The sequence below is a fragment of the Mercurialis annua genome, linkage group LG4, assembly GCF_937616625.2.
Source record: "Mercurialis annua linkage group LG4, ddMerAnnu1.2, whole genome shotgun sequence".
Taxonomy (NCBI): domain Eukaryota; kingdom Viridiplantae; phylum Streptophyta; class Magnoliopsida; order Malpighiales; family Euphorbiaceae; genus Mercurialis; species Mercurialis annua.
The window spans coordinates 35,311,319-35,330,563 of NC_065573.1; the positions used below are offsets into that span (position 1 = coordinate 35,311,319).

The window sequence follows — 19,245 nt, forward strand, 5'->3', positions numbered from 1 at the left end:
TTAAAAATTATCATTTTAATATACAAAATACCAGTTTTTCTCAAATCCATACATCATTCAAAAATGCAGTGAAAATTGTTGAGTTGACAGCCAGATGGTGACATGTCATAACGAACATGATAGTAACACATCAATAATTTTCACCGGATTTTTGAACAGCGTATAAATTTGAGAAAAAGTGGCAATTGATATATGAAGATAAATTTTTTTATACAGCATGATTAAAGTAAAAAATATGTAAAATTGGTAAATTTGTATGACACTATCTTAAAAAATAACTAATTTATTTTCTCTTTTTTAATTTTGGTACAAATCAAATTTTTGAGGGAGGGAGTATAACTTGTATACTTGCAGCTTCTAGCCCTAAATCCCACTGAAAAGTAAAACCTAAACATATTCCAGCTCTTTCTCTCATTTCTCAAATTTCACATCTCTGCCCTTCCCACTCTCTCGTCTTCACTACTCCACTGTCGCTAAAGGGTACGTTAATTTTCATTCCTGGTATTTTTGCCCTAGGGTTTTTACATTTCCTTCTTATTTAACTATATCGCGCTACTGATTTTCAGATTCTCATTTTTTAGCAGTTTTAATCAAGCTGTTTTTGTCTGCACCCTCTAATGGCGGTATATTACTAACTTTTTTCCTTTGTTGCTCGTTATTTTTGTTTATTCTTTCGCTTGATATGTGTAGGAAAGATTCGGATTTTATTAATTATTTGTTTATGTATTTTTTAGGTCGATAGAATCTTTAAAGATGAAGCTACTGAAGAAAAAGGAGAGCGTGCCAGAATGGTAAGTTCTTTTTGGTTTGCAATGAGAAAATTGTTTAGTGAATGGTGCTTGCTTATTCTGCAGTCTCTGATTTGATTTCGTAATGATTTATAGGCGTCATTTGTCGGTGCAATGGCGATTGCTGATTTGGTAAAGACTACTTTAGGACCAAAGGGAATGGTAAGTTTTCATCATTTACTGGTTGTGGATTGCAGTAAGTAGTCATTTGTAAGCCTATGTTTGCTCACATATGCATTGAATTCACAGGATAAAATTTTGCAATCAACTGGCAGAGGGCGTTCGGTTACTGTTACAAATGATGGGGCTACCATCTTGAAGTCCCTTCACATTGATAACCCAGCTGCTAAAGTTTTAGTTGGTATCCTACTGACTACTGTCTTACGTGCATTTTGCCGTTTTCATTCTCTTTCATGATGTTATTTTTTATGTTTAGAGCTGAACCGAATGGTACTTAAAATATTTACATTAGTAGAGACCTCTTTTGAATTTTTCTTCTCTGTATGAGAGGATAGTTCTGTTGATGAGTATCTCCATTGCAACCAATTATAGATTTCTATGTCAAACACTGGCCAGCCAGTTCCCTTTTTTTAACAGGAGAGAAAGTTCAGAATTTTCGCATTGGTGGAGAATTAGTATCTTAGAAGTTAGAATAGAGTCTATCTAGTGCAACTAGTGATGCCAATATATTGTTGAATGGAACTAGCTGTATAGATCCGATGTGTTGTTTGGTTGCATTCTTCAGCTTGATAAAAATGCTTAATATGATGTGCAGATATATCAAAAGTTCAAGATGACGAAGTTGGTGATGGCACAACTTCAGTTGTTGTTTTGGCTGGGGAGCTTTTAAGGGAGGCAGAAAAGCTTGTGGCAACAAAGATTCATCCAATGACAATAATTGCTGGTTTGTTTTTGATTGCTTCTCTGATGAGTTATAATTGTTCCTTCTTCTTTTTTCGTCCTCTTTTGTTAGTGTGTGCCTTCTTTAACATTACACTTCTATGATTTCCCAAAAGCTGGACTTGGAGCTATCTTCACATTGCCTTACTCTGATGTGTATTTTGGGGTTGTGTGCATTAATTTTCATGGTTTGCTAATTTTCCCTACCTCAAAAAACTCAGAGTTTTCCGTTGGATTCTAAATCATTTTTCCCTACCTTAAAATACCACTTCATTATTTTTGCCGCCTCTACTTTCCTTCTCCATTGATTTTTTGGTTTGTTGAAAAAAAAACCCGAAACCTTATTGCCATTTTGCATTCTGGGTCAACTAAAGTCCTAGAATGTATAATGTTCCTCTCCTGTGCGTCTAAAACATGATATAGTAACTATTCCAAGTACTGTTGTTCATTGTTTATCCTGTCTTGAGTTTTGTCCTCTCATGATCGTAGCTGACAATTATCATAAATAACCATAACACTTTACTTTTATTTTGTGAAATTATTTAATGGTCAATATTTGAATGTTTAGGTTTCCGAATGGCGGCAGAATGTGCCCGCAATGCTTTGTTGCGTAAAGTTGTGGATAACAAAGGGAATGAAGGTGCTTATTTTTGTTGCTGCAATACTTATTAACGTAGTGTTGCTTTTTTGTACTCCTGGAATCTTTATGCCACAGATTTTGATGCTTGCTGATGCATTTAATTGTTAAATAATGCAGAGATATTCAAAACAGACTTGATGAAGATTGCAATGACTACTTTGAGTTCCAAAATTTTATCACAAGATAAAGAGCATTTTGCTAAACTGGCTGTGGATGCTGTCTTGAGGCTTAAGGTAAGACTTTGCCATGTTTTGGTATGAATTTCCTTGGCAACTTCTTAAATAGTATTATATCTCTTCCATCATTCCCTTATCCCTTGTTATCTTTTGATTTTCTTGTTTTTGTAAATTCAAATTGCAGGGGAGCACAAACTTAGAATCCATTCAGATTATCAAAAAGCCTGGAGGATCACTGAAGGATTCTTTCTTGGATGAAGGGTGAATACTGGACTTTAAAGTTTTATTTCCTTTAAATTTTGCATCATGTCACATTAGTTTCCTTGCTTTAGGACTTGCGTAGCTTTTGTTTGCTAACACTTAACTTGGAGTTTAATATGAGATGTATGATAGCGTTAACTGTCCCCTGTTGATCCATTTGTCTCTTGCAATTAAATGTATTAGCCTACTATGAGGAATAGTGAAAGGAGCCTCTGATTAAAATCTTTACCACGTATACTTGGGGTCTCTTTGATGTTTTTATGTATATCTATAGATGTTTTTGATTTTTCCTTAATCTGAAAGTAATGCCTTTTCTTTTCTCTAGATTCATTCTTGACAAGAAGATTGGTGTTGGGCAACCAAAGCGTATAGAGAATGCAAATATTTTGGTGGCAAATACTGCCATGGACACTGACAAAGTGAAGATCTATGGGGCACGTGTTCGTGTCGATTCAATGTCTAAAGTTGCTGAAATTGAGGCAGCTGAGAAGCAGAAAATGAGAGAAAAGGTGGATAAGATAATAGCCCATGGAATTAACTGCTTTGTTAACAGGCAATTGATTTACAACTTCCCAGAGGAACTTTTTGCAAATGCTGGAATACTTGCAATTGAGCATGCGGATTTTGATGGAATTGAACGCTTGGGCTTAGTAACTGGTGGTGAAATAGCATCAACCTTTGACAATCCTGAGTCAGTTAAGCTTGGCCATTGCAAGCTAATTGAGGAAATTATGATTGGTGAAGACAAGTTGATACACTTTTCAGGTGTTGCAATGGGTCAGGCATGTACAATAGTTCTGAGAGGAGCAAGGTATAATTTATTAGTATATTCTATTACTTACATTACTTTCTTAAAGGTAGCCTTTTGGACAATGCTAAGATTGCTCAATTGTGAATCAAAGGCCACGGTGTGTTTCCTGGATACAGCCTCTATAATGAAAGCATGATGTAACTGTTAGTACATAGACAATCCTTAAACATTTACAAAGCTTCTTGTTTTATAATTTAAACTGGAGCAACAAATTTGGAGTTTATAATTAGAAATATGTAACTGGAACATAGCATTGGCAAATAATAGTGTATTTATTGCGTGGGAATTTAGCCCGATTCTTGTATTTTGTATAATATGTTGGTTACTGATTTTAAGCAAATAGAATTAATTTGCAGTTTCTCATGGCTTTTAAACTTTACCAATTCTATTATCTTGTCTTCATATTTGAAATATGATACTATTTTCTCTTGAAATTGCATGATTTATCTGCATTTATTGTTGCAAGCTTTTTGTTTTTAGTGTAGTCATAAGATTTAGATATCTTGATCTGACTTTTAACTTGATAATTAAAATTCTTTCTCCATGGCAGCCACCATGTGCTTGATGAGGCAGAAAGATCTCTGCATGATGCATTATGTGTGCTGTCTCAGACAGTAAATGACAGCAGGGTTTTATTCGGAGGTGGATGGCCAGAGATGGTGATGGCTAAAGATGTTGATGAGCTGGCCCGAGCAACTCCTGGAAAGAAATCCCATGCTATTGAAGCTTTCTCAAGAGCCCTGATTGCAATTCCAACTACAATTGCAGATAATGCTGGTTTAGACAGTGCTGAATTGATTGCACAGCTCCGAGCAGAGCACCAGAAGGAAGGATCCACCGCAGGAATTGATGTTATCACCGGAACTGTAAGTTTCTATGAATGTATATTCTAGTTATATGATCCCAGTTATATTGTTGGTTATGTTTGTTGAGCATTTCCATCTTTTGATCTTACAGGTAGGAAATATGGCTGAACGTGGAATTTGCGAAGCATTCAAAGTTAAGCAGGCCGTACTATTGTCTGCAACTGAGGCAGCTGAAATGATTCTGAGAGTCGATGAAATTATTACCTGTGCCCCACGAAAGAGAGAAGATAGAATGTGAGAGGATTAGGTGTATGTTTTGGGTCGGACTAAGACATTTGTTGTACTTAACTTTCTTGGAAGATAGAATATGAGGATTAGGATTCCTCGGAATTTTTGTTTTTCAGTTGTGTTAAGGAAGTGAACTGGTATTTCTAAATCCGGAGTGGGTCGATATCAAGTTTATCTTTTTGAGTGTTGTCTGATATTTTGGTGTATGGTATAATTAATGGTATTATGTAGGTAGCAGTTTTGTTGAAGTTGTGAGCTTAATCTGGTTTAGGCAATGAAATGTGGAAATGGTAAGATTTCATCTTTATTTTTTCACGGCTTTCTTCAATGACATGGTAAGATTTGTGTGCTATGTAGTATATCTTTTATTTTTATCAAGGCATGTGAGCCGATTGTCGGTTCTAAATAATTTTAACTCTTTTGTTATGGATGACGTTTGATTATGAATATATGTGTTTCTACTTCCTATGATGTGATTGAGTATTTTTGTTTTTAACGGATAATTATAGAAGTGATAACAACGCTTATATTTTCAATATGGTGAACCAAACATAATTTAAATTTAGTTTCTCTATGGATGGTTTTAGGCAGCTATGTGTTAGGTTTTTTTTTTTTTTTGAAGTCGTGTTTTAGTAAGTTAGAATCATAGATTGCATTACCTATTTTGGGAGTATCGAACCTTGTTTTATAGGTCTGATTATGACAGCTCACACAAGGAGGAAGAGTTTCATTTTGATACAACTTACTAGAGGATAAATAATTTAATTCTCCACTCTAATGTATTGTATTAACCACGTATTGAACCTTTGAATGATCACATCTGAAGCTATAATTGCTATCATTTGGATCATTTTCTTGTAGGAATGTCATTCGAATCTAAATGTCATTCTGATTTGTAATTCATCAACCTTTTGCAAGCTTTCTGGAGCAATATTCATTATAAGAATGGTGGAGAGTTTAAAACTATTGGCCTAGACTTATCCTAAGAACCAAAAAATAGCTGAACTTGTTGAAATTCAAATTGCAGCACATAAATATTCAGCATCAGACTATGCAGTATAAGGTGGACAATGTTCAACCACGTCCTGAAATTATCACAATTACAGAGTTTTTACCTCGCTTGATGCCGAAAACTATATATTACGGAAACATAAAATGTTAATAATTAAAAAGTATAAAAATATGTTACATATATAGAATTTTCTAATTTCATCAAGTTTTGTAAATGAAAAACGCAGGACTCAGAAGTGTTTTAGTGTAGCAGAGAAGAACACAATGGATAAAATAATGTTCATGCTTCAGGAGTTTTGGCAATTCGTTTAGCTTCAAGAGTCTTTTCATACTCTTCAATGGACTTAAATAACTCCGAAAAATTGCCTTTTCCGAATCCTCCACATCCACCTTTCTGGTACTCTCTACCTGCCTCATCCTTCATCATGCATCCTACTCTCTGAATTATCTCTATAAACATCGTCGGCCTGTCGAAAACAAAATTAAAACAAATCACATTTAAATTAGAAATCAATGAAGTTATATAGAGAGTTTATTCATACAAACGTTGCGCCATGTCATATTTACAACAAGCCGATGAACAAATGACATGGGACGACGGTTTATGTTGCATACTTTTCCAGTTATATAACATTAATTCAATTCATAGTTACCTATCACCAACAGGCTTAGTAAAAATTTGCAGCAGAGTCCCCTGATCATCTCTATCAACCAAAATCCCCAACTCCTCGCACTCTTTAATCTGCTCGTCGCTCAATACATCCCCAGCTTTCTTCTTCAAATTCTTATAGTAAGTAGGCGGCGGCGACGGCATAAATTCGAAACCGCCGATACTACTCCGCTTTCTCATCTCTCTGAGTGTCTCAAATATGTCTCGACTCACCAGCGCCAAATGCTGCAGCCCTGCCCCTTCGTTATGCTCTAAATATGTCTGTATTTGGCTCTTCCTTTTCGTCCCGAACACCGGCTCATTCATTGGTAGTAAAACCGTCTCACTGTTGTTCGCCAAAACGGCAGAGTTTAATCCGCTCTCGGCTGTTCCTACATCCTCTGCTGTGAATTCAGCGAATTCGTGAAATCCGGTGAACTGTTTCAGATATGAAACTGCTGGTGCTAGCTCCGGCACGTTACCGACTGCGTGATCTAACCGTCGGATTCCATAATCTAAAGGAGGAAACGACGTCGTTTCATCAACTGCTTCAAATTTCGGTAAGAAATTGGGTTTTTCTTGGTTTGGATGGTTTTTGTAGCTGATGTAACGCAAAACGACGTCGCCGTACAAGTGAACTTCGGCTAGAACAGCGCGGTCATCGAGGATTACCGGTTCGGCTACTGGTTTAGCACCGTGCGATACGCTTGTGTGGAAAGCCACGTCAGCATCTTCTACTTCAACTGCGATTGCGCGGACAGCAAGGCCGTGTTTGGCGGAGAAATCACGGCAGTTCTGGTGATTGAAAGTAGGGATGGATGACGTGACAGTGTGGGAGAGGTTTTCCATGGCGGCGATAGTAGGAGAGTAAGGAGCAGTGAAGAGGAAGTTGAGGTCGCCGGAGCGGAGTAGGTAAGAAGCATGAGTGACGTTTCCGGTGGAAAGGTCGGATTTAGCTACGATAGGCATCCCAAGTCCCCAAGAAAAGCGACGTGCCGTGTTGGTAGCATCGGAGCACCAGAACTCGACGTGGTGAAAGCGTTTGACATTAAATCGATCGGATTTTGGGTTGGTACGAACGAACTTGGAGAAACCAACAAGCTTGAAGCTGTCTTGTGATGATGCAACGGTGACGTTTTCTTTGCCCATTGTGGTGGTTGCTCACTGCTATCTGTTCAGCTGCAACAACAGATAATGGTGGTTGTTCTATGGCCGGCGGGCAAATCAAGGAGTCAGTTTGGTGGCGTGACGGAGCAAGGAAGCTGTTAGAGTTGAGAATGGAGTGTAAAGTTGGATGGTTGTGAATTGTTTGAACATGTGAAGTTGGTAATAAGCCCACGAGCAGCTTTTGTGGAGAAGATACTGTATACTTGGTGATGTGTCAAGTTCATCATATCTGATCTCGTAACATACGTGTAAAACTAGTCTATCCAATAAACTAATACTGGTAATAGTATTTTATTCGGAGGTGGAGTACTAGTAGTATTTGTATTTTTAATTTTAAGATATTTAATATTAATTTATAATTTATAATTCGTATTTATTGTAGATTTGAAATTTTGAATGATCTGTTGGTGACTAAAAAATTAAAAAATCCTGTCATATCTTTATTCGAATTATCTTAGTAAAATACCATCCAAAACACACATATAATTTGTTATTCTTACTTTATTTTAATTCAGATGTTAGCATGTTTTTCTTTAATTCGAATATTTTTTTTTAAGGCTAATTTTTTTATTAATGATAATAAAAATTATAAAGATAAATTCAGGGACTGAAAGTGAAAATGTTGTAAATTCCAAAGATGATTTCTTAATAAGAGAGAGTGTATTGATATGATTTTTTAAATTTTAATCAAACACAAAATTTATTTAAATTTTAGAATTCAGGGACTAAAAAGGATGTTAGTTGAACAAATAGTGATCCATTGGACGTTTTTCATTCTGGTAGACAGAATAGAAAAGATGCAAGATTAACCCCCTTACTTCATCTTCTTCTTCGTTTTGAAGCCTAAAGAGTATTTAATACCAAACCTTCCTTCCCTATTAAAACTTAACCAAATCACAACCATCAACAACTAAACGAGGTAATTTCCCCCAATGGCGTTTCTTCCCCAATGTTTTTTAGGGTTTCTGGCGCGTATAAACAAAACAAGGTATTTTCCCCCTTATCTTAGCTCATCAATCTCATATTTTCAATTCTCAACCCTTTATGCTCAACATAACACTTCAAACAATAATCCATCACCACCATCATCATCATTATCACGTAATGTTAAACAATCTGATATTGACGAATTTCATATCCTTAATGAACTCTCTAATCTGTTACCAATCTCCCACAAACCCATAGCTGCTGCTCACACATACCAACCAACTAAACAAAATGATAATATAGAACCCGGTGTTGTTGCTGACCGCTGTCTATCGCCTGAAGAGAAATTAAGAGGGGTTTTTCTGCAAAAATTGAAGGGTAAATCAGCCATTGAAAGTGCTCTAGAGAAGACTGGTGTTGATTTGAGTATGGATGTTGTTGCTAATGTCCTGAATTGGGGGAATTTAGGAGGTGAATCCATGGTTACTTTTTTTAATTGGGCTATAAAAAGTCCCATGATTCCTAACGACATTCATACTTACAATGTGCTTATTAGAGCACTTGGTAGAAGAAAATATGTGGACTTTGTGATGAAAATTTTGATCGATGTTAAGGTTCGAGGTATAGATGTTAATTTGGAGACTTTGTCCGTTGTTATTGATAGCTTCCTTAGGGCTCGCCGAGTTTATAAAGCTATTCAGCTATTTGGAAACTCTAAAGAATATGGGTTTGGATATGATACTGAGTCTTTGAATGTGCTTTTGCAGTGTCTCTGTAAGAGATCGCATGTGGGTGCTGCAAATTCTTACTTTAACTCAGTGAAGGGGAAGATACCATTTAATAGTTCGACCTATAATATTATTATAGGTGGGTGGTCTAAATTTGGTAGAGTTACTGAAATGGAGAGAGTTTTGGAGGCAATGGTTGAAGATGGTTTTGATCCTGATTGTAATACTTTTAGTTGCTTGCTTGAGGGTTTAGGAAGAGCTGATAGGACTGAAGATGCTGTTAAGATGTTTAACAATTTGAAGGAGAAAGATTGTTTGATAGATACTGGTGTTTATAACGCAATGATTTCTAATTTTATTTTGTGTGGAAATCTTGACGAGTGTATGAAATTCTATAGGTGTATGATCAGTAGCAATTGCAATCCAGATATCGACACTTATACCAAAATGATTACTGCTTTTATCAGAGCGCGGAAAGTGGCTGATGCACTTGAATTGTTTGATGAGATGTTAAGTCGACAGATTGTGCCAACAACGGGGATTATAACTTCTTTTATTGAACCTCTTTGTAGCTTTGGTCCACCCCATGCTGCAATGATGATTCACAAGAAGGCAAGAAAGGTGGGTTGTAGTTTATCATTCACTGCTTATAAGCTATTGCTGATGCGGCTTTCTAGATTTGGTAAATGTGGAATGCTATTAAATATATGGGATGAAATGCAAGAAAGTGGCTATCCATCTGACATGGAAGTTTATGAGTATGTTATTAATGGACTTTGCAACATAGGGCAGCTTGAAAATGCTGTATCTGTCATGGAAGAATCTTTGCGCAAGGGCTTTTGCCCAAGCAGACTTATATATAGCAGACTAAGTAACAAACTACTTGCATCAGGTAGAGTGGAGAGAGCTTACAGGCTCTTTTTGAAGATTAAAGATGCTCGTATCAATGAAAATGCTCGGAAATATTGGCATTCTAACGGCTGGCACTTTTGAACTGTTCATTGCTAGGCGCTAGCTAGTGCAAATGATAATTATGATGTTACATAACAGCAGCTTGTTTTGGCTAACCATGCAGACAGGTAAAGTCATGCAAAAGATTTGTTCAATTCTTCTCCAATTGATGTTTTATACTTCCTTTAAGCTAAACTAAGTCAATGTTATTGTCTTTAACACTTTTTTCCCTGTTTCATTTTGTAATGATCATCTTGTATTCTGCGCTGATGGTAAATTTTTTATTGAGTGCAGGAAATGATAATAATAAGTTGACTGTGTTGAATAGACCAAGTAAATTACAGGGCTTAATAATGGCAAGAAGCCAACTTACCAATGCAACGTGCCCTTTTTTTTTATGATGACACCGGAGATCCTCATAGATTCTTGGCATCATCCTTGGTTTGTTCTGCTCTTTCTTCTCAATAGTTCTTTTGTTTGTGATTGTATTCTATTTGACAGAGGTGGTTAATAGCTGTTATTTTGATATATTATATAGTGGATACTCCTGTAACTATGAGATCAGACCGAGTGTGGATGTACGAGTGCAGAATTAGGAATGAACTTATTTCGCGGGATATAACAAGTTGTGTGAGCAGCAGAGTCCGACTTTGTGAGTAAGGTGGACCTGGAGCTGGACCATTCAACTACACTTGTCTTTTCAAATCAATAAATGAGCATCAAAATACGTAATTTTTTGTTACAGTTTAATTTTTAAATATTAAAGAATAAATAATATCACTTGTGATATAGGTGACATTTTGAAATTTGGCTGACATTAAAATGTAGTTCGGAGGTCTAATCTGAGTCCGTTGTTTTTGAGAATATATAAATGTATATTATTTGCTGAAATTATCCTGTTAAACATGCATATTAATCTACTTATTGCACGAGAAGTTTTGCGGAAAATTTCAAGTAATTTATAATAAATTAATATTATTTGTTTTTTGTTGGACTAAAAAGAGGATCATCGGCCTAGCACGTATAGGCTTTTTCTCCATACTCGTACAAAGAAAAATGATGAAACTACTTAATTGATTAGAAGATTGCGGCTGTTAAAGTAAGTATGAATGCATTCAATAATTAAATCTTTGTACATTCTTATTTTTGATAATTTTTTTAATATTTATTATAAAATATATAGGCAGGTCGTGAGGAAATGCTTGCTCATACTACCCGTTTTTATAATATTTTAAGGGCATTTAGTTTTTCTATTGCACACATTTAGTAAATGAAAGTCAGCTGTGACTAGAGGCTTTTAAAGGCAAGAAGAACATGCAATTTATGGTGTTATGCTTCATCTTACTACCGCTACACTCCTTGATTGTCAGCTCCAACATTGCAGGCTAATTCCAATGCTGATACACAACATAGGCTTGCGAGTTTGAGTTTTCCCTTCGTCTATGCTCAGAATTATGGCATGTTTCCTTCATTGCCTTCTTCACCGCCAACTCCTCCACCAGCGGATTCGAGAGATCCACCACCCTCATATGATCTTGATGATACAATCAATTTGGGTGATGATGTTTAGTTTAGTCTAGTTATAGGGATATCTTATATTGACAATACATAAATATATTGGAAAATATTTCGAATTATATATAGTTTAATCTTAGAGAGTTTAGTATCGTATTGCATTTTATGGTCATTTGTGATTGAATTTTTATATTTTTAAATATTCCATTTTTTTTTCTGTAAATAGTTTATTGACAAAATGATGACATGTTCTATTGGTAATAGTTTATTTTACAAAGCTGGCTATCAATGATTTGTTGACAAATTTCCGACGGCCCGGCGACTCCTCTAACGTCGACAAAAGAAGACAAAGTATATAATAAAAAATGAATAAATAGTTGAAGACGCATATTCGCTGGCTAATCAACGTTATGCACATTCTCAAAAAAAAAAAAAAACAAAAACAAAAACAAAAATTCAACGTCATGCTCAACAACCATCGCATAGAGTTCAGCAATTAATAAACAACTATCGCATTTTTTTTTTGGTTATTGTCTCGTCTAGTCACAGCAGAGCCAGCACATAGCTTGCGGTTCATTCCAACGAAATAAAAAATCTTGTTCACAAAAATAATAATTAAACCTATCAATTTCATCGCCATTTTGATGCAAACATTATTTTCATCATCACTATAATAACACTACAAAAGTCAGAAACCAAAATGCTGCGATCGCATTTGCTTGGACTCTCCCTTATAACACGATCCCATACACGGCCGCAGCTTTCATTCGCGAGATTCCAGTTTTCAACCATGAGTTATACGACGTCGCCTGGTTCATCAGCTAAGCTACTGTTTCGCCAGCTTTTCGAGAAGGAATCGTCCACTTATACCTATTTGCTCGCCGACGTCGCTCACCCTGATAAACCAGCTCTGGTTCGTTTTTTTTAATTAGTTAATTGATTAGAGTTAATTTTGCTGTGTTGAAGTAATTAATTTAGGTTTGATTGTTATTAGTGTTGCTAATTTGAGAAATGCAGTTGATTGATCCAGTTGATAAGACAGTTGATAGGGATATTACGCTTGTGAAAGAGTTAGGATTAAAGCTGATTTATGCTCTAAACACTCATGTACATGCTGATCATGTTACTGGCACTGGCTTGCTCAAGGTTTTATTCTTGGATATTTTTAATTTCATTTTCTGCAGTTAATTTTGCATTATATGTTTATTGATTTTATTTGTATATTGATTGATTTATGTTGCTGTAGACAAAGGCTCCGGGAGTGAGATCAATTATTTCAAAAGCAAGCCAATCCAAGGCTGATCTTCTTATTGAAGCTGGTGATAAAATTCATTTTGGTAATCTGTTTCTTGAGGCAAGTTCTATTCTGTTGTTATTTTACAGTCGAACTCTAGCTTTTTCTTGAACTGCCCAGCTTTGTTAGGAGATGTTTTCGTAGTTTAAGCTTGAGCAATTATGAATCAAAATTTATTTTATGAAAAACTCGAGGAGAATCATGCTGGAAGTGAGTAGACAATCTCATTTACCTTTTCAGACTTTGATTTAACTGAATATTGAAAATTTAAAATCTTTACTTTTGAGAGGGAGGAGTTATCTGCTATCTTGTGTAAGTTTTGAAAGCTGATACTCCAATCTTTAAATAAGATGAAGCATGAGGAACTTAGAAGCAGATGGTAGATTGCATGGAATGTAATGGATACACTAAATAATGAAGGAAAAATAACATGGTTTGAACACATTGTTGTTCTCCATGTTGAGGTTTTGCAAATCAACTAACCAATTCAGTTCAAATTTGAAATTTTCAGGTTAGATATGGCAATTTGGCAAAGAAGATAAAATATGTGAAAGGAAAACGAACTAAAACTAGAGGGAAAATATCCCCATAATTTTAAGTTTGGGATGTAAGAGTTACGAGGAATGAAAATGAAATAACATGCGCCACACAATACATATTTCATTTCTTTTCACAATGGTTCAATAATTAAAAACCAAGCAACTCTTCTTAGCATTGCATCGTAAAACAGGAATGCAAAAACTAACTAAAATATTTACCAAAAATTGAGTAGCAAGAACAAAGAATGAAATTGCTATATTGACACTGCAGATTATCATTTATTTGTTTTTTCTATGTCTGCCTTCTATCCATCTAATAGTGAACCCCCATATTCATTTCTTTCATTTTTTGACAGGTTAGAGCCACTCCAGGTCATACACTAGGTTGTGTTACTTATGTTACTGGTGATGGGCCTGATCAGCCTCAGCCAAGGATGGCCTTCACTGGAGATGCTGTATTAATACGAGGATGTGGGAGAACTGATTTTCAGGTTCGAATTTTATATATCCTTAATTTCATGTTAATGAAATTTAAGAACTCCATCTTTTTATCAAATGGAATTTTTAGAGTATATGTCTAGCATTTTTAGCCTCATCCATTTACATATAGGGTGGAAGTTCACAGCAACTCTATCAGTCGGTACAATCACAGGTAAGGATATTGAACAGATAATATGGCAGTTTTGGCACAAGTATAGTATTTCCTTAATCCTTATTTTTTGTTGGATTCAGATATTCAGCTTGCCCAAGGATACTTTAATCTATCCTGCTCATGATTACAAAGGGTTCACTGTATGGTGCTGTTACTTAGCTCTATTAATTTATCAATTCATTTTTGCAGCTGATCATGCTAAAATATTTCTGTGGGGTGCAGGTTAGTTCTGTTGGAGAGGAAATGCTTTATAATTCTAGGCTCACCAAAAATGAGGTAATCCTCATTATCTAATCTGTACTGACGCTATAATATTTATTATATTATCTTATGTTTTTCCTAGGGAAATTACAATTTTCACCTGAACTTTAGTAAATATCTATGCGTGTGTAAGTTGACAAAACTGATATGCAACCTGCAGAGTTTTGTATGATTCACTAGCTCATTCTCTCTTTTTTCTCTTTATGTTGATTTAAATTTAGCATTAATTATTTCTGCAAGATTAGCAGAGTATTTCTATAATGATTTAGAAACAAATACAATTCTTATATTGCTTGAATAGTATGCATCATACTTTATTGTCCTTTGTGAATACTTTAAAGTATCATCTCTAATCAAGCTATCTACGCTTTTTGCAGGAAACTTTTAAGAGTATTATGGAAAGTAAGTGATAGAAACTGCATGACATCTATTTGAGTCTGATATTTATTATACAATGACTACTCGAGAATGAATTTTAAGTGCCACCAATTATTTTACAGATTTGAACCTTCCATATCCAAAGATGATTGACATAGCTGTTCCTGCCAATATGGTATGTGGATTACAAGATTCATCTGCAAAGCCCATAGAGACCTCATCTAACTGAAAATGGTCAGTTCCGCTCTTTTTACAGCATTGCTTTAAGGATAAAGTTATATTCTTGTAGACTAGAAACAAGTTCATCCACGCGATTTTCTTTTCACCAATGTACCATAGTCGTATGAATATCTAGAAATAGGGATTATGAAAAACACCTTGATATATGCTTGAGTTGGACTTCACATTCTGGCTTTTCAATTTTATTGCATTATGCAGTCTTTTCACCTTTCTGCGCTTTTCAAGTTTAACTCGCTATCTAGAGCACTTATTGGCTATTTTCAATGCTGATTTATTGCAGTATGTATCAGAAGTCTTAGAGAACATCACATACCCATGATTTAATATTAATTTCAGTATCAAGCATAAGTATCAACAGTATCTTTGATGCCAAAGTCTAGTTACAGTACTGACAAATTTCTGACATTTAATGGTATCATATCACATAAAACAGCCACTAAAGCTTTCACTGAAATTTCCAATTATAATGAGAAATCTACAAGCAAGATAATTTTTTGAGGCAAGGCAAGTATATGGAAACACTTCAACCCGTTCTTGTTGTATTCACTTAAACACTGTATTCATAGCCCGTAGATAGAGAAGTAAATCCCTACATAAGCCTTCCTTGCAGCTTAGGATTTCATCTATGTTGACTCTAGTAGCTGCTATTGATATTCCTTGTCGACCTTGCTGGTACAAGATTTAAAATGGTTTTGGAGTTTTTGTGATCTAAGAAAAAAAGTCCTTGCGCTGGTTATGCAAATTTTCTGCCAATATATAGTATCAAATATGTTGATTTTGTTGTTAATAGAAATTTCTTAGCATAGAAAAAAGTATTAATTTGGAAAACTAATTGTCAATGTTAGAATATTATTAAGGCTATAATGGTTGAATCTAAAGATATCAAAAGTGTCCAAGAATATGCAAGCATTTGGTGTCGGCTACTGGTGCTCATCCGATGGTTGATGTAATTGATCTGATGGATTTTGATTAGTCTTCCCCCAAAATTTAGCAAGCTAGTATTAGTTGCAACCCAGGACAAGTATAGTGCACAAAAAGAAGGGAAATTAGATGATATGCCAGAATAGTTGCAAAATTTAGCAAGCTAGTATTAGTTGCAACCCAAGATAAGCATAGTGCACAAAAAGAAGGGAAATTATGATATGCCAGAATAGTAGCTGTAGTTATTAGCATTGTATTGGGTATTGGATTAAATGGCTCTTTATTTTTCTCTATCATTTGGAAGAAGGTGTTTGGTTGCCAAAAAGTGTGGCAAGGAAAGTGAGCGATTTATGGAATACTGAGAAAAGCAGAGACTGAAGAAAATGTTAGATTATGCACTCAATTTTTAGAGATAAAGCGAAAAATCTCTTGTAAAGTACATGATATTGCTCAGTAGTGTTTCATTGGTGAAATTTATGAGGTAAATAAAACAATATTTGAAGGAAAAAAGTAAGAAAAAGAGGAGAGCTAGGAGTGTTTGGCTTTCAAGTGAGTGAGATTCTTTAATTTGACAATATTTCTAGATTGCCTGCTTATATCTATTTTGTTTCTGGTTTAATTTTTTGTTTTGTTTTTAAAGCGCATTTACATCAATTATAAGTTTATATTCTTTTTTACCAGTTTATTCCTTAAATCAGATTACGGTTTTAGCTATTCGGAGACACCGAAACAAGAGGTGGTCGTTTTCCTTCTTTTCTGAAGATATCAAACATAATTTTGTTTTTGATTTTCTTTAAATTGTTTGTAGGTTTAAGCTGTTGTTATGGTTCATTCCACATTGTGTTTAGGAGGAAGTCATAGATATTCTCTGCAATGTTTGGGACTAAAAGTGTTTTACTTCCATTACAATCTACTGTTTTTTACCGCATGCAACAATTTAGGGATTCTATATATTACTGATTTATGAGAGCAAGGTTATATTGTTTTTCTAACTGTTGTATCTGTTTTCTTTTCTTAAATCTATTTGAGCTGTTAGCATGCCGTCATTTTTCTTTGAGTATATGTCGGAACCTCGAAAAAGTATAGATTTGGTTATGTTCTTAAGCTGTTCAGTTCTAAAATTTAAAAAATTACTATTTTTATTTGGCTGGTTCGGTTAAACTTAAAATAATTGTGGAAACAAAATGTCAAAATGATATTAACACTGAAACGGCAGGTTTGACTACCAAGGTTTGGAGACATCAAATAGTGAAAAAAATAAAAGTTTGATTGCGGAGATGCCAATCGAGTTTACAGAATACTTGGGAAGATTGCTTCATGCTGACATGACAATGCCTGAACTTTGTATATTTATATAATAAAGGTCATCTGCAAAATTGAGACCATAATATGTTGAACACAAACTGGGAAAATTAATTCTAATAATAAACTCTGTGTTGTAGTAATATATATTATCATAAATAAGCATGCATTTGATATCGAGCTGTCGTCAGAAATTTCATAAGTTCTCAATTTTTTTTTGAAAATTTGATTTTTTTTAAGGAAATGAGGTTGAATTTATAATAAAATTATGGCTTGAAGAAAATTAAACTCAGGCTGCCCGGAAAATAAAAATAAACTAATTAGTCAAATAAAATGTAGTCGCTTAAAAGAAATTCTAATTCTACCTATATATATTTTTGGTCTAAATTTATATTAACTGAGCTAAATTGAATCAAACTGAGGAAAATTATAAATAATTTTTGTTAATCCAATTAAAATGTCATATAGATATTTTAAATAAGAGCAAAAGAAAAAAAGAAATAGTGCTAGCCTGTCCACCTTTTAGCACTGTTTCATTTTATGATTTTTTTGTTTATTTATTTTAGGAGCTGTGTAAAATATCAAAATATATGAGAAACTCTTAGGTAGACTCGGTCCATCACGTCATCCATGGATTAAACCAATCATATCATAACATCTCATTAAAATGAGGGTAGTCTTGTAATATTATTATTTAAAAGTGTATACAAATAACAAGAAATTACAAGAATACCCTCATTTTAATGAGCTATTATGATATGATTGGCTCAGTCTACTAATAATGTGGTAGAACGAGTTTACATAAATTTTTTTCCAAAATATACAAAAAGCATAAGTATTTTTTTGTTGTTATAAGTGATCACAAACATTCTTATTTTTATATTAGAATTATGAATTTGGTTGTATGAATATGGTCAAAGATATGGGTTACATTTTCAAAGTAAAAAGTGTATATTCTACTATGTCAATACTCACAACTTAAGACCAATCCATTTTTATATGCCTTCTTTTTTTAAATAATCAGTTGCTTGCTTTGGCTTTTGGAGATCGTCAAAAAAATTCAATATGAAACACAGAAAATAACTCCAATAAGAAATACATTAACAACAATTGAATCATTCTTATTCTTTCTGTTTTCTAAAAATTCATTAACTTATAGTACTAGTGACCGATTTTTTTCAATTAATTTTTTATATTTTATTTTCTTATTAATATTAAGATATTCAAAAGTACATTAAATAAATAATTGAACTACGAATATAGCAAAAAATTATATCAAATTCGCTAATTTTATCTTTCAATATAAATTTTATTAATGTAAACATAATTTTAATATAAATAAATTAAAAATGTTCTTTTATTCTTTAAAATAGATAAATTTTCTTTTAAATAAAAATTATAAATAAGAATTAAATTAATTATTTTAAAAATATCAAGTTATTTTCACCCTTTATTAAAAATTTACCGGATTGTGTTGAAAAAACAACAATTGCTTCTTGGTATTTGAAAAAACTTAAGTGGACTACTAGTCTTCTAAAAATAGTTTTTAGTGATAATTAATATAAAATATTTCATCCATCTTGTTTTAGACCCCTCAATTTATTTTACACAAAAAAAAATTATTAATTTTTTTTATATTTTGTCCTTATTAATGTTAGTTGAGTTTTACATAGTATTTTTTTTAAAAATGACTATAAAAAAGATAAAAAAATTAATATAACTTTTAAAACGGGACATCTCAAAATAAAAAATGAAACCTTGAGTAATATAAATGTTAGAAATAATTAAAAATTAAATTATTAGTTGTCATTTGAATATAAAATTGGTCAATAGTCTATCTAAGATAATCCCTATTATTCTTATGTTAAAATATTTTAATAATATTTTTTAGTTTATTCAGATTTTATTTGTTAAAAAATTGCCTATAAAAAACTATGATGCATTAATTAAATCAATAAAAATATTAGTGTTATTTTCCATTTTTTTATTATTCTTAAATTTCAACAATAAATATAGTTAAGATTTAAAAAAATAGTAATA

At 33.6% G+C, this 19,245-nt stretch overlaps 4 protein-coding genes across 10 annotated transcripts; 3 read left to right on the top strand and 1 right to left on the bottom strand.

Moving 5' to 3' along the window:
• The first annotated feature begins 330 nt into the window (after window positions 1–330).
• LOC126677736 (T-complex protein 1 subunit beta) lies at window positions 331–4,864 on the top strand. Of its 3 annotated transcripts, none has more exons than XM_050372499.2 (12): window positions 331–480; window positions 567–623; window positions 735–791; window positions 885–950; window positions 1,038–1,149; window positions 1,564–1,692; window positions 2,257–2,328; window positions 2,446–2,561; window positions 2,689–2,765; window positions 3,091–3,576; window positions 4,127–4,442; window positions 4,534–4,864. In XM_050372499.2, exons 2-12 carry the CDS (start codon window positions 618–620, stop codon window positions 4,678–4,680), a joined length of 1,584 nt encoding a protein of 527 aa, XP_050228456.1. In that variant the 5' UTR covers window positions 331–480; window positions 567–617; the 3' UTR covers window positions 4,681–4,864. The 3 variants fall into 3 exon arrangements, with proteins under 3 accessions (XP_050228456.1, XP_050228459.1, XP_050228458.1); XM_050372502.2 differs by having other exon boundaries at window positions 582–623; XM_050372501.2 differs by having other exon boundaries at window positions 585–623.
• Window positions 4,865–5,810: 946 nt separating this feature from the next.
• LOC126678971 (4-hydroxyphenylpyruvate dioxygenase) lies at window positions 5,811–7,747 on the bottom strand. The gene is made up of 2 exons (XM_050373899.2): window positions 6,335–7,747; window positions 5,811–6,148 (listed from the first exon to the last, which is right to left on the bottom strand). Exons 1-2 carry the CDS (start codon window positions 7,477–7,479, stop codon window positions 5,962–5,964), a joined length of 1,332 nt encoding a protein of 443 aa, XP_050229856.1. The 5' UTR covers window positions 7,480–7,747; the 3' UTR covers window positions 5,811–5,961.
• Window positions 7,748–8,264: 517 nt separating this feature from the next.
• On the top strand, window positions 8,265–11,769 carry LOC126677143 (putative pentatricopeptide repeat-containing protein At5g43820). Of its 4 annotated transcripts, none has more exons than XM_050371622.2 (4): window positions 8,268–10,231; window positions 10,398–10,544; window positions 10,642–11,202; window positions 11,287–11,769. In XM_050371622.2, exon 1 carries the CDS (start codon window positions 8,430–8,432, stop codon window positions 10,143–10,145), a length of 1,716 nt encoding a protein of 571 aa, XP_050227579.1. In that variant the 5' UTR covers window positions 8,268–8,429; the 3' UTR covers window positions 10,146–10,231; window positions 10,398–10,544; window positions 10,642–11,202; window positions 11,287–11,769. The 4 variants fall into 4 exon arrangements, with proteins under 4 accessions (XP_050227581.1, XP_050227579.1, XP_050227578.1 ...); XM_050371621.2 differs by having other exon boundaries at window positions 11,488–11,769; XM_050371623.2 differs by having other exon boundaries at window positions 10,642–10,755; window positions 11,488–11,769.
• A 369-nt stretch (window positions 11,770–12,138) lies between these two features.
• Window positions 12,139–17,381, top strand: LOC126677144 (persulfide dioxygenase ETHE1 homolog, mitochondrial). Of its 2 annotated transcripts, none has more exons than XM_050371625.2 (10): window positions 12,139–12,531; window positions 12,636–12,764; window positions 12,865–12,972; window positions 13,808–13,942; window positions 14,062–14,103; window positions 14,184–14,243; window positions 14,326–14,379; window positions 14,742–14,766; window positions 14,865–14,976; window positions 17,120–17,381. In XM_050371625.2, exons 1-9 carry the CDS (start codon window positions 12,319–12,321, stop codon window positions 14,969–14,971), a joined length of 873 nt encoding a protein of 290 aa, XP_050227582.1. In that variant the 5' UTR covers window positions 12,139–12,318; the 3' UTR covers window positions 14,972–14,976; window positions 17,120–17,381. The 2 variants fall into 2 exon arrangements, with proteins under 2 accessions (XP_050227582.1, XP_055961386.1); XM_056105411.1 differs by lacking the exon at window positions 17,120–17,381 and adding an exon at window positions 16,585–16,675.
• Window positions 17,382–19,245: the final 1,864 nt, after the last annotated feature.

Bases quoted from the DNA above. Each gene is read 5' to 3' on its own strand.
- LOC126678971 (XM_050373899.2), bottom strand. From the start codon at position 7,479: ATGGGCAAAGAAAACGTCACCGTTGCATCATCACAAGACAGCTTCAAG. The intron at 6,149-6,334 runs GTAACTATGAAT...TGTTTTCGACAG, and splicing joins ACTAAGCCTGTTGGTGATAG to GCCGACGATGTTTATAGAGA.
- LOC126677736 (XM_050372499.2), top strand. The intron at 1,693-2,256 runs GTTTGTTTTTGA...TTGAATGTTTAG, and splicing joins TCCAATGACAATAATTGCTG to GTTTCCGAATGGCGGCAGAA. The intron at 2,562-2,688 runs GTAAGACTTTGC...TTCAAATTGCAG, and splicing joins ATGCTGTCTTGAGGCTTAAG to GGGAGCACAAACTTAGAATC.
- LOC126677144 (XM_050371625.2), top strand. From the start codon at position 12,319: ATGCTGCGATCGCATTTGCTTGGACTCTCCCTTATAACACGATCCCAT. The intron at 13,943-14,061 runs GTTCGAATTTTA...ATTTACATATAG, and splicing joins GTGGGAGAACTGATTTTCAG to GGTGGAAGTTCACAGCAACT. The intron at 14,767-14,864 runs GTAAGTGATAGA...ATTATTTTACAG, and splicing joins TTTTAAGAGTATTATGGAAA to ATTTGAACCTTCCATATCCA.
- LOC126677143 (XM_050371622.2), top strand. From the start codon at position 8,430: ATGGCGTTTCTTCCCCAATGTTTTTTAGGGTTTCTGGCGCGTATAAAC.